At 44.7% G+C, this 13,263-nt stretch overlaps 1 protein-coding gene across 2 annotated transcripts in view; it reads right to left on the bottom strand.

Moving 5' to 3' along the window:
• The window catches only part of DENND5B (DENN domain containing 5B), a 31,759-nt gene that overhangs the window by 9,162 nt on the left and 9,334 nt on the right, over positions 1-13,263 (bottom strand). Inside the window, exons 3-11 of one of the 2 annotated variants that reach the window (XM_053465269.1) lie at positions 11,579-11,688; positions 9,610-10,276; positions 8,760-8,947; positions 6,333-6,869; positions 5,335-5,566; positions 4,447-4,597; positions 3,758-3,851; positions 1,394-1,504; positions 84-215 (exon numbers count right to left, since the gene is read on the bottom strand). In XM_053465269.1, coding sequence (XP_053321244.1) covers positions 84-215; positions 1,394-1,504; positions 3,758-3,851; positions 4,447-4,597; positions 5,335-5,566; positions 6,333-6,869; positions 8,760-8,947; positions 9,610-10,276; positions 11,579-11,688 — 2,222 coding nt within the window. The remainder of the gene's footprint in view (positions 1-83; positions 216-1,393; positions 1,505-3,757; positions 3,852-4,446; positions 4,598-5,334; positions 5,567-6,332; positions 6,870-8,759; positions 8,948-9,609; positions 10,277-11,578; positions 11,689-13,263) is intronic. The other variant, XM_053465268.1, reaches the window with a different exon arrangement.

The following is a 13,263-nucleotide window of genomic DNA, read 5'->3' as shown; positions in this document are numbered from 1 at the left end:
CAAATACAAACATCAAACATGGAAATATTTACGTGCATCAAAAAGAGGGGAAAAATAGCAAAAAAAAATAAAAAATAAAATACCTTCATGCGACATTCCTTCAGCAATCCTTCGACAAACTTCCGATTAGTCTGAGCGATTACTGCCGGGGACAGATCAGACAACTTGGGCTGCCTCAGCGTCTTGCCCAGACTCCTTGCTTCTTGTATATATTTCTGCGATAAAAAAGGTAGATTTTCGGAAAAATATTCGCTTGCTTTATTGATCCGACGTGTAAAGGTTAAAAAAATAAAAAAACAAAGTGATAATCACACTGGCCTTTAAAGCAGCATTACTGTCCCATTAAAAAAACAATTTGTAATAAAAAATATATAGTTTTTCTTTATTTATAAATAAATACTAAAACTACAACGGAATAAAAACCAGGACCTGTTCAGCGTTGGGATGTTTTCATTACCTTGCGCCCTTGGGGTAAAAACATTTATTTTTTATGACCTTAATAAAAGTGTTAATAAAAAGGTATTGACTGCTTACTACTGTGCGGAGCAGTTTAACATAAAAAAAGGAACAAGTTAAAAAATATTAAAAAAAAAAAAAAAAGGGAAAAAAAAGAAAAAAAAAATCTTTTTTTTAAATATATATTTTTTTAAAGATTTTTCTTTTTTTCCTTTTTTTAATATATTTTTTAAAGGAGGGAAAAAAGAAAAATCTTTAAATATATTTAAAAAAAGGAGGGGAAAAAATATATATATATAAAAAAAAAAAAAAAAAAAAAAGAAGAAGAGGGAAAATAATTAAAAAAAAAAAGAAAAAAATGCAGCGAACGTGATAAAATAGGTAATAGTGCTGAACACCAATACAGCTTTTTATGTGTAATTTATCATGTGGGACAGGAAGGCTGTATTAAGACAACACACGTGAAAAGTGCAATATTTACTATATTTTGTAACACGTGATCAGCTTTTAAACAGATATACCAGGACTGAAGGATCTACCGCAAGAGAAACTCGCCGTCTGTATTTTTCTTAGATGTTTTGGGAACATAAAAGACTAAAATGGGATTTACCCATAAAATAAATCAAAGAAAAAAAAAATAAAAATAAAATAAAAAAAAAATATCAAAGAGTTTTTGATGCGCTCTGTGGAAGTCTTGTGTGTTTCCCAGAAACATGAAGAACGTATTCTAAACAGAGGGGACAAAGCGTTCCTACATCTAAAAGGTTTGTAAAGCTAACAATAGATAAAAGGAGTGTTCAAAGCCCTAGAAACAACACAAAAAAGGCAGGCCTGGTGCTCTCTCACGGTGCGTGCGGAGCGACTATCCGCGGATAAAGGGTTAATAGCGTGAAGGGACAGGCATCACACGAGAAGCGTCCGACGCCAGCGCACATACCAAGCAACACTCAGAGAAGGATTTTTTGGGAGGCCGTGCTGGAGGGGGGCAGCCCTGATCCCATTCCCAGAACGCCATAGAGTTCTGCCGGATCACAATCTCCTCGGACGGCTTTACGAGGAGCGGACGCAGAATAAAAAATAAAAACATAAAAAAAGACAAAAAGGGAATTAAAACAAACAGAGGGGGGGCTGGCGTGCACTCGACCCGAGAGGGGGGGGGAATGAAAGAGAGAAGGAGAAAAAAAGTAAATAAATGCAGAACAAAACACAACAATTATCACAAACGTCATAAAATGAACAGAATAAAAGGACAGTAACGCAGGTCTAAAAGAACGATAGAAAAGCGAAACAAGGAACGACTGATGGTGAAAGTCACATTAAACAGTAAAACGAGCAACTGATATAGCGCCATCGAACTCCGTAGCGCCGTACAATAGGTAGACAGGACATAACAAGTAATATATAACATTACAATCTGACATAGAAAAAACAGGCGAGGAGGAGTGTATGTATATATATATATTATTTTTCTTTTTTCTTTCTGAATTTGATAAATTTAGGTAGGAGTTAGGAGCCAGACGGACAAATAGGAGGGGGGGGGCGGTAAAAAAAAAAGTGTACATCTATAGACCGCAATATAAAATAGCATAAAATCTGAGCGCCGTGGTTATCGGTCTCCTGGGATTTGCCGAGCCGCGATTTAATTATTATGGTTATTCTAACCTTTTTCTTGTTCTTTTTTTTTTTATAGCAGACGGTGACTACTGTTAGCAATCAGATTAAAATATATATATAAAAAAAAACATAATATATAAAAATCTAAAATATTTAATTGTATATATATTTTTTTTATATATAAAAAATAAAATCATAGAATGTATTAAAAATATATAAAAATGCAGGTGAAAATATATAAAAAATAAATCGGATGAAAATAAGCGGTCTGAACCGTAGCTTTTTCAATAAATAGCTGTCGCTTATAACATCATGGCTGCAGCTCGGCCCCCCATTCGGCCCCCGTCTTGTCGCCCGTTTTTCCTGCAGTAAAGACTCAAACCTTAATGCGTGTGTAAGTACGTATGTAATGTATGTAAAATGATATGTACGAAAACAGACCTACGGACGCTTACGTCAACAGAAAAGATGAGAAATCAGGAAACAAACAAGAAAATGCGAGATCTAACGGGAAGACAAAAGCCCACCCAGCAGGAGAGCAGATCCTTCACATGCGCGATTTTGCGTTCGGGGTCCTCGTCAAACCAAGGAGGGATGGAAACGGCCGCAAAGAGAACGGCAAACCGCAGGATTGGGGGGGGGTTTAGCATTTGCTGAATCCGTACCCTTAGGACCCCCGGCTGGTGGGTATTTAATTTTTAAAGCACCAAATAAGAGTTAGGTCACTTTAGGACTAAAGGACTCCAGCTGGGGCTCATAGCGATTACCCTCCCCGAGGCTCAATAACGCCGAAGACACGCAGGATTTACAGCTCCAGACAAAGACCACCCGCCGAGGCCTCCACTCATCAAACCTCCCACCCGGCCGGCCATGGGATGCCCTGCAGCAAAGCAGCCTACCCTGGGTATCATCTCTGGATCATGCACCGCTTATTAAAGTAAAGTATGGCGTCCTGCGATGCAATTTCAGTTTAACCAAATTCCCTTTGTTTGACCCCAAAAAGCTTTTTTTTTTTTGCCAGACGCTGTGACCGCTTTGCACGCCGAGGAGCAGCGAGAAGAGGAGGAAGATTAATCGCCTAATTGCCGTGTTTGTAATCGAGCGGCAGACGCCAGACCGCGTCTAGAGCGGTGACCTAAACGGCTTCCGAAACAAAGCCGTGTCTCGCAGGCAGACAATCCCTGCGCGAAACGCTCCTCGCACAAAGCCTCGGACGGGCCGGGAAACGGCTTTTTAATTACGTTATTTAATTATTATTATTAAAATGGGGGTCCCGAGACAGGTCAGCTACAGGAAAAATCTCTGAGAAACCAGAAAAGCCCCTGGGGTATTCGTTATTGCCCCCCAGCCAGGGATTCGAATTGTTTCAGGTTGGGTTAGCAGGCACAGCTTGAGGATTCTCTGTAATAACCGTTTAGTGGTTAGGTTTGCAATTGACGTCTTTCCAGCCTAGTAACGTTATCACGACCCACGACACCGATCCTTTATTGCCGGGAAGAATCTATTTTATTGAGCCAGGGATATCACCGAGTAGAACCAGTGAGGTGGTGAATGTACTTGGTCTGAGACAAGGGGGTTTCCTCCATACCAAAGAAGGAAAGGGTTAATAGGGGAATCGCAGCACGGTAACGGGGGGGTTTGCTGATGGCACAATTAGTTTTTTGTTCTTGCGGTGGCGATGACGTACCTCCCTCAGGTCGTTGTCCAATCCCAGGTGCTCCGAGTGCTGCCGCAAGCGATCTTTCCTCCTCTGAGCCGTCGCGCTCCGGCTGACCCACCGACTGCAAATCAAGGCATAGGCGATTAGCGATTCAAAGGAAACTGACGTTTATAGGGTAACTAAAACTAAAAGAAAGTTTCTTGTTTTTGAAAGAAAAGCACATTTCCCCCAATAAAACATGAAATGGATCAGAAATCCAACACAGACAGGGTTAATGTTGTAATTGTATGGAATCTCTATCACTCCCATCACTTCTGTGTCCCAATGGCCCTTTATCACTCCCATCACTCCTGTGTTCCAATGGCCCTTTATCACTCCCATCACTCCTGTGTTCCAATGGCCCTTTATCACTCCCATCACTCCTGTGTTCCAATGGCCCTTTATCACTCCCATCACTCCTGGGTTCCAATGGCTCTTTATCACTCCCATCACTCCTCTGTTCCAATGGCCCTTTATCACTCCCATCACTCCTGTGTTCCAATGGCCCTTTATCACTCCCATCACTTCTGTGTCCCAATGGCCCTTTATCACTGCCATCACTCCTTTAGGTTTAAAAGGCTAATTGATGGTTTGGAAACCCTTTTGCATGATTATGTTACAGCCAGAAATGAAGTGAATGCCTGAACCGGCGGGGGCTCCGTATCTCACGGACGTACTTGTTGTTCGCGGGGCCAGCCATCAGCACGTCGGACTGGAGCTTTGGAAAGAAGCCTTGCTCGTATCTCCCCTGACCGATCTTCATGTCGAGTAAATGCGGGTGGATGGCGGTGTGATCGATCTTCGTCAGGCGCTGCTCCACCGACTGAGCTGCAGAATAAAACCAAACAATAGTAATACGGTAAGAAAGCGTGATCCCCGGACACGGGAGGACAGAAGGATTGATGACGCGGCGCCGCGCAGGCTGGAAGCCGACAGCAAAAGAGCTGCGCCTTTAAGAAAAGAAACAAACTGATACTGAGTAACGTTTAAGTGCACGCGAGTCTCCCCTTCAGCCCACGGGGCTTCAACGCCAAACCCATCTCTGAAAACGGAGAGAATCACAATTTAAAATAAGTTTTTATTTAAACAGCGTTAAGCCGTGAAGCACGACCCAGCTCGCAAAGTCATTACCATGGAAACACACGATTACCTCTTTTGTGGCGGTGGGCTGGTGCGATTATCTTAACGAGGAGAAATGTTAGAAGAAGAAGCCATAACCTAAAACTAGAGGTTCGGAGGATTAGATGGAATGGAAGGAGTTGCTTTTCTGAGAAGATGGTATATAAGTGGAACAGCCTCCCGTCAGAAGTGGTAGAGGGTGATACAGCGAGAGTATTAAACATGCATGGGACAGACATACGGCTCCTGAATCTAAGACGGGACTTTACATAAAGGGGCGAGGAGATGGGCCGACGGGGTCTGATCTGCCTTCAGAGGGGAACGCCGACCTGCTCAGACTGCAAGAGTTTTGGATGCTGGGACTTGTGATCCTGGGCTGAGACCTTATGTGGGACGCCAGCGAGTTAGGATGTAATCAGGAAAGTAACGCGCGATCGGACACGTACCGGCCTCCTTCAAGGTGGAGCATTTCTGGTAGATAGACGTGCGGATGGCGGGGGCCCTCACGTTATACAGTCTCATCTTCTCAATCCTGGAGTCGAAGACGCGCAGCAGGGGCTCCTTCTCCTCCCACAGCGACATGATCTTATTATCTATAAAGGTGGCGAACATCTGGGTTTCTATGAAGCGGGAGAGGAACGGGAGGTACGGCTCGGGCTGGTCAGACAGGAAAGAAGCCTGTAGAGAGAAAAAAGACAAATATACACAAAATCGGTGTTTCTCGTCTTCTAAAAACAGCTGCAATCATTCAAATGTATCATCATTATGCCAGCCCCGTTCGGCCCCCGTTTGGTCGCCTGTTTTTCCTGCCGTAAAGACTCAAACCTTAATCAGCCGTTGGTCTCTTCGTCTTAGACTATTGCCCAAGAAATAAGCAGGAAGGTTGCCTATTTTTAAATGTTTATTTTATTTCTACTTATGTCCTTTTTAAAGAACTAGGTGTTTTTGTTGCTTCTTATATTCTTGTTTTGAAAAAGAGAAAAGCCCACAGAGAAAGGAATGAAGAAAGAGGGAAAGCACCAGAGAAAGAAAAAAAAGAAAGAGGGAGAGCGCCAGAGAAAGAAAAAGAAGAAAGAGGGAAAGCGCCAGAGAAAGAAAAAGAAGAAAGAGGGAAAGCGCCAGAGAAAGAAAAAGAAGAAAGAGGGAAAGCACCAGAGAAAGGAAAGGAAAAAGGGGGAAAGCGCCAGAGAAAGGAATGAAGAAAGAGGGCAAGAGGGAAAGAAATAACAAAATAGAATAACAGAGTTTAGGCTCCTCTGCATTATAAAGACCAAAGAAACACATAAAAAAATATCTTTCACTCCCAAATAATAACCAAACCCGCTGACATTTATGATTTCTTTTAAAATTGTAACCACAAGAATACCCTGTGTAACGGTTCTACCCAGTATAGGGTAACCAGCTTAGGTTTTTTTATGTTTTTATTTTGTTTGTTTGTTCTTACTTTGTCAAAGTTCTGCATCTGTTCCCGGTTCGTGAGCCACGACTCCATGTCATGGGCGGCCTGGATGACGAACGCTTCGTAATCGGCGAACATCTGGGTAAAGCGGTTGGCGAAGACTTCCCGCACCTGAACGTTCAGCTTATAATCCTTGAGTTCGTTTTCTGCGCACTGCAGCCTCTGTTCCTCCTCCGTGTCCACCGGAGGCGGGCTGAGGGTGATCTTCTCCACCGTTATTCCCGTCCTCTTGGTGAGGGCCTGGAGGCGGGCGATGGTCTCGTTCCCCTTAAGAAGCTCGTACATGTTGATGTTATTGCTGGAGATGTTGCCGTTCTTCTTGTCGTTGACCAGGTCATCCAATACGAGGCTCTTCAGCTTGGTGGCGCTCTCGCTGCAGTGCAGGTTGCCCTCGGGGGGGATTCCATACTGGAGGAGAACCTCGGAGATTTCCTGGATGAACTCCAATTTGTTGGGGAACTGCGGGAATTCCTCAGGGAGCTCAATAAAGTGGTTATCGATGTCCACGAAGCACAGGTTGGCCTGAAAAGAGAAAAAAATAAAATGCGTAACATTATCATTATCAACGTGAGAAAGATCTAAAAGAAAGACAGCACAGAAACGTGAACCGGAGAAGACAAATCCCAAACAACAAGAAGAAAATACGGATTCACACAGCCGCGTGTCATGTACAAAGAAAAATGTATAGATGCCGACGGATTTCAACACTGTTTATTGCGCAACCTTTTAAAGAGAAGTGGTCACCATCATAATAAAAACGTCTTTTATTTACTTCCCAAATTTTATCATTACTTTTTTTTATTATTTTCTAGCCGTGCCACTTAAAACGCACAGCTAGGGGAATTTCACCTAAATTTCCCATGATCCCTCTGCGTAGACTGTATCGGAATCCTGCTGTCAGCCCAAGCAGGGCATCGTGAGCTGCTTCCCGGACCCTCTAGCGCTAGAGGCGGATCACAAAATATCTTCCAATATGGGGTAGATTGGGGAAAAAAAGGGGGGGGAGAAAAGGGGGGGAGAAAGAGATAAAAGAAAGAAAAAAGAAGAAGAGAGACAGGCAGGGGGAAAAAAAAAAAAGAAGAAAAAAAAAAAAAAAAAAAAAAAAAAAAAGAGGCAAGACGGTCATTTGGGGTATCAGATATTTTAATGGCATGGTTAGGAAAAAGGTGATTGGTGGAGAAGGGTTGCCCCTATCGTACAGGAATAAGACACGTGACTGGGAACGTTAGGATATTCCGCTCAGCAGCTGTCCTCTTATCTGCCACGAGCGGCTTTCAAAGGCCTTTTTAATTTCAACACCGCATGCTTATTACCACATCTGAGCGAGAGATTTGGGTTGAGGAAGCCCCAGGGGCGACATCTCGCTTCTCCCTTCAAAAGCAGCGGGTGATTAAAGCCGGTAGCAGGAGATTAGCGGCCCTCGCAGGCCCGGGCTAGACAGATAACGATTAGAAGGCATCTCCGCTACTGCAAAGGTTTATATTTAGAGCCGTTATACGGTACGAGGACAGGGCCGTCGCCCCGAGCGCACGCTGTTTAACCAAAACAAAGCTTACTGAGCCCAGGTTTTGGCCATAACGGCCTTCGTCAGGGCAGAAGAGAATGGCGATATTCCAAGCCAGGCCCTTCACTTGCAGAAGTAGAAAAGAGAGGCCCTTTGACTAAAATAAGGAAGGTAACGTTTAATTTCCGCGAGTTCCTCCGAGCGACTCTCCAACCGGTAACATTGTTTCTCACGTCCGGGAGATCAGACATCACAGCCGGCATGTTGGGATTACTGCCGCCCGGTATCATCGAATTGTGACGGATTAACAATGTTAAATTTGGATCGAGAAATTAAATATGGAAACGGTTCTCCCAAATCTCCAGATCTCAACGGCATCGCTGAAGGAATATCACCAAACACGTTCCCTTCATCAGAGACAGCGGCACGGCCACGGAGGGACCTCCCGGCTGCAACATGTTTCAGGTTAAGCCTTGTCGGGGGTAGAAGTCGAGCGTAAAGAAGGTCGGCAGCGAATTATCGGCAAACCGTTCAGAAGCTGTGAGTCAGGCTTTGAAATCCACGGAGGAATACAAATCAGATGAGTTGCCGCCGTCTTCTCCCCCGCCGCCTGGGACCCCGGCCAACGAGCGCCAATGAGTCACTTTTATCAGATGACGGCTCAGCGCCGGCGGCCGGCGCTCACGGAGATGCATCGGATTAAAGTCAGCGTTTCATGGGAGATCAGGTCTGGCTCAAAATCTCTCGGGTAATATAGGGAGACTCCACTATACAGGGTTGACTCGCTGATTGACCTATACATTATCCAGGGCTCTTCGTGATGCAAAGTGGTATTATGGAGGTGAAGTGTTCAGCTTCCCTGCAACATTCGTTACATTGTAACTTATACCTTTCTCGACATCACTCACCTCCTGCGGCAGCTCCAGTTTGGAGCGATCCGTCCCTTCTTTGGACTGGAGTCCCATCAGGTAGGGAACGGGGGCATCGAGGAAGTGCAGGAGGGAGGCAGGCAGGATCGGGACGTACACGTGCTGCCACTGGAACGGGAAAAGCAGAGACGTGACGCCCTCCGCCACGGTCATCAGACGCTGGTAATCTGGACAGGGAGGAAAAAATAAATAAAAAATGAAAAAATACATTTACAAAAACATGCAAAAATCTAAAAACCAACAATATAATCTCTGGCTCGCGTATGGGCGCTGCGGCCGGTTACGTGGATTAATATTTAGGACGACATGTTTTTTGACCGCCCAACGGGTTAACGCGGCTGCTTAACTTTTGAGTACACCGTGGCCTACATCTGAAGCTACTTAACTTCCTCGTCCATAAATAAAATATCAGGAGAGCCGAACCGCCGACACATCGCGCCCTCTTTACAGAGCGGCTACGGGGTTTATAAGCCGCGTTCGGATGATCGCTGCCCTAGAAAAGCTCCGGTAAAGCCGGCCTGCGATAAAAAGGTTTTATAGGGAACGGAAGCCATCAGCTTTATCGTGAACGCTGCCGGCCCCTCGGGCGGCCCTCCAGTATAAAATAAACTTCAAAGGGCCTTGATGGACAATTTGTTTAAAGGGACAGCATCATGAAGACATTGCATTGGTAGAGCTTTATTGCCACTGATTGGTTGCTCTAAGCAGCCAATCAGCGGCGAGAATCATCACAGCATGGAGCAGGCGGGGAGCTGCAGCTTCTCCTTAAGGTAATCCTTTAAAACGGGATTTAAAGGGAGAGCAATTTAAAGTTTGAAGCCAGGCTTACCCTGAGAGTAGAGCAGGATCTGCATCTCCAGGAGGACGCACGTGAAAAGCTGCACCAAGTTCTCCAATCCCAGCAGCTCGAAAGCCTCGCGCAGGGGGTAATCGGAAAGGGGCAACTCGCCGGGGCCGGGCCTTTGGCAGACAATGGGCTCGTACACGCCGTAAAACCTCAGCGACCTCCCGGGGGCCGGAAGGGGCACCTCGTACAGCACGTTATGGATATAGCTTTCCAGGGGCAACGGAGGAGGCTGCGGCGACGTCACCGCCTTGTAGAGCTGCGTCAGGAACTTCTTGCAGGGCTGCATGAAGGGCAGCGGGGTGATGAGACAGACGCACTTGGAGACGTAGAGCGTGTCCTTGCTTATGTCGTACGAGTTGTACCTCTGCAGCTTGGCCAGCGAGGTGGCGTCCGCGTCGTCGACGCTGCTCGCCAAGGAGTCCATGCTGCACGAGGACGACGCGTAGACGCCGTTGGACTGCTCGGCGTTGTGCATGTGATACAGGGTCTGCATGGCGCTGCAGATCTGCTTGCTCGTGACCTCCTCGTAAAAAGTGAGGACGAAGCCGTACGTGCGCGAGCCGTCCTCCCTCGTTATGATGAACGAATGGAACTGAGGGTCCCGGTTGTCAGCTTGCGTCCTGAACGACAAGCCCTTGGGCATGCACAGCTGAAAAAAAACAAAAAAAAATAAATAAAAATAAAGGGTGTTAAAGCAGAACGGGCCTTACGTCTGAGAAAGACATGACTGTTATATATCTATTAACATTAAAAATATATATATATATAAAAAAAAGTAATTTTATTTGCATTATTTTCCTAAAAAGCCCCCCAAAAATTGTACCAATATAAGAATATTATTTTTAATTACATTACATAATTAAATTTTTTTTTTAATTATTTTTGTCAAGGGCCGGGGATTTCTATTCATATCTATAGTTGAGAATATTATAAAATGTTTTATATGGCGGAGAAATATATTTCCCAAGCAACATTTTAACGTTCTTCAAGCTTTGTGGGAAATCCAAGGTTCCCGCCGTAAATTCGTTTCTCGTGGCCCAAGAGCTGGAAACGAAATTGTCTAAGAAGCCAGAGATTTGATTTCAGAAAAATTACAATTACCGGGGGGTGAAATATTTAATCTAAAACGGAACGTTAAGCTCATTATTTCTGCTGCATTAAGCAGCATTTGGGCCGTGTCAAAAACGTTCATTTTTGGAATCACATTCCTCCGTGTTCCATGAAGGTTACATTTATTCGTACCGGAACCCAAATACCCTTGTATTGTTCGTATGAAAAAATTATAAAAATTTAGGAACAAAATAATTACTTAGATTTTTTTAAATTATATTTTATTATTTTAACACGAATTCTTCTACCTTTGGAAAATCCTTTTTTTCCATGCGAGGCCGATAAGTTTAGTAAAAAAAATATTTAAAAAAATTAAATATAACGCTTTCCTTCTAGAATAAGTGCTCAATATAACCGACATAATATGCAATTGGCTGTTTTTTTTTTTTTTTTTGGCAGGAAAACGTTCCCATTGAAAATCAATGAGAGCACTTTCCATGCTTAGGTACGGGGGCTTGAGAAGACCTCCACCGTTCCCCGAACCAGCACCAGAGGCAAGTAGATGTGTTTGGCTACCGCATGTTAAATGGCTGGAGGGTGGGCAAAAAGGGGCAAATGCATATCGGAGGATGCGGCAGAATACCCACCCCCCCGTACATTTGCAAAAGGGACAATGCAAATTTAAAGGGACCATGCAGCTATCATATCGATGATGGATACGATGGCCGGAGTGTCCCTTTAAAGGAGGTCTGGGGGCCCCTTTTTCAGAACCACCCATTATAATGCTTTAGCCAATAGGGTCCTTCTTTCTTAGGACGGCTGGAACGATCTCACTAACCAATCAGACCCCCGACATTTCCCTCGGTCGTGCGACGGGACGGTAGCGCTCGGCGTTACGTACCATGTTCACGGCGTCCTGGTCGAACGGGTTCCACTCCACATTCTGCGGATAATGCGCCAGCACCTTGGATTTGAACGTCCGTCTCAGCGGGCTCTGATCAAAGTTTTCGCCTGCAAGAAAGCCGACAAATCGAACCCTGGCAAGCGAGAAGGTACCGGATTCTTACCGGAAGCGTTAACCCTTTAAGTAAAACCAGTAAACGTTCCAGCGAGACGTTGCCCACCGAACGCGGCGTACCTGCGCTGCACTTAAAAAAGGGACTTAATCTATGTTTCAAACCAGAATCAGTAAGAATCTGTGAGTTTTCCAAGCGGAACTACAATAAAAATGTAAAGATCAATGGTTAAGGCGTCCGTTTGTTGGGTCCTCCGAGGTTAAAGCCCCGTAAGGGACCATGGCTTCCCCGAGCCTCGTCACGGACACCGGCGTCCAGGTAGAGAGCCTTCACCTGTCCCTGGGAGGGGCCGAAATGTCTCATTTCATACTTATTTACGGGTGTGCGTAATTATATGTGTCCTTTAAATGGTCTTTTTTTTTTTATCTGCCTATAAAGTCAAATATACGATCCAGATCAACTTGCTTTATTAAACATTGGTGTTCGTAACGTCCGGGAAATGCTTTAAAATTAGAGGCATAAATTTAGAATTATCATAAAAAACTAAAAAATAAAATGATATATATATAATAATATTTGAGTGTCTGATCTAGCGGAATATGTATGTAGTAAAACTAAAATGTAACCCAAATCCACCCCCCCCCCGTGGTGTAGTTGATCATATGTGAAGATTACGATGAAATATTTTAATAAGGTCCTTTTGTATTCCGTTGGCATGCAAATCCGCTTCGTTGCCTGCTGGCAGGAGGACGGGGTACGGGAACACGGCTGCCCCCCCGGCATGATAAAACGGAATGGAGAGAAAGAGGGGAAAAAAACCCCACAAAAATACATGAATGACTGTAAATGCCCCTTACGCTGAACTTTATTACAAAACATGTCCTACTTCGCTAAATGCAGCCGCTGACATCATAATTGTGAATTCTCAGTGAAATTACAACAAACACCCGCATTCCGATTTAGAAGAGATACAGAACGAATTAGGCGTGAAGATTAGAGGCAAGAGAAACCGTTCCAAAACTGATTGAAAGCGACATCTGCCAATCAGAGGCAGGATAAAAGCCACCGCTCACCCAATCGCTTCATTCAGAAGAGGTCAGGAACACAAGAAGAGCAGGAGAGGGGGTAAAGGAGCAAAACGTCTTGGGATATATTTGTGGAACCTCTGGGGTCTACTCGCTAAAAGGAGCGTTAAGGTTTCAACCTCTGGACTTCGCTATACATTAGGAAGGTCCTGTCCCAGCGCCCCTTCTGCTGCCTGTAGAGCGTCCTTGGGCCGGCCAGATCTCTTCAGCCATTGAATTATAGAGGGCCAGCACGGCCCTTCACGCTGAAGGAACTTGGTAATATGGCCCTTCGTAATGAAAAGTGAAGTGGGAGAGGTGAAACTGCAACTCTCCTGCCAACTCTACCTGAATAATCTGCTGTCTGATCAGGACCCACCTGGAGACCCAAATTCTTGAACCCCCTGCCTTTGCTTAGATCTGACCTGGAGTTCTGTCCACTGGGGATTATTTCATGACCTACAGTAACCCACGTTTTTCTAATCCTATCCGCACGCAAAATGAGT

The sequence above is a fragment of the Spea bombifrons genome, chromosome 4, assembly GCF_027358695.1.
Source record: "Spea bombifrons isolate aSpeBom1 chromosome 4, aSpeBom1.2.pri, whole genome shotgun sequence".
In the NCBI taxonomy this organism is placed as follows: domain Eukaryota; kingdom Metazoa; phylum Chordata; class Amphibia; order Anura; family Pelobatidae; genus Spea; species Spea bombifrons.
The sequence above is the reverse complement of the archived record's forward strand: the minus strand, read 5'-3'. Positions and strand labels throughout refer to the sequence as shown.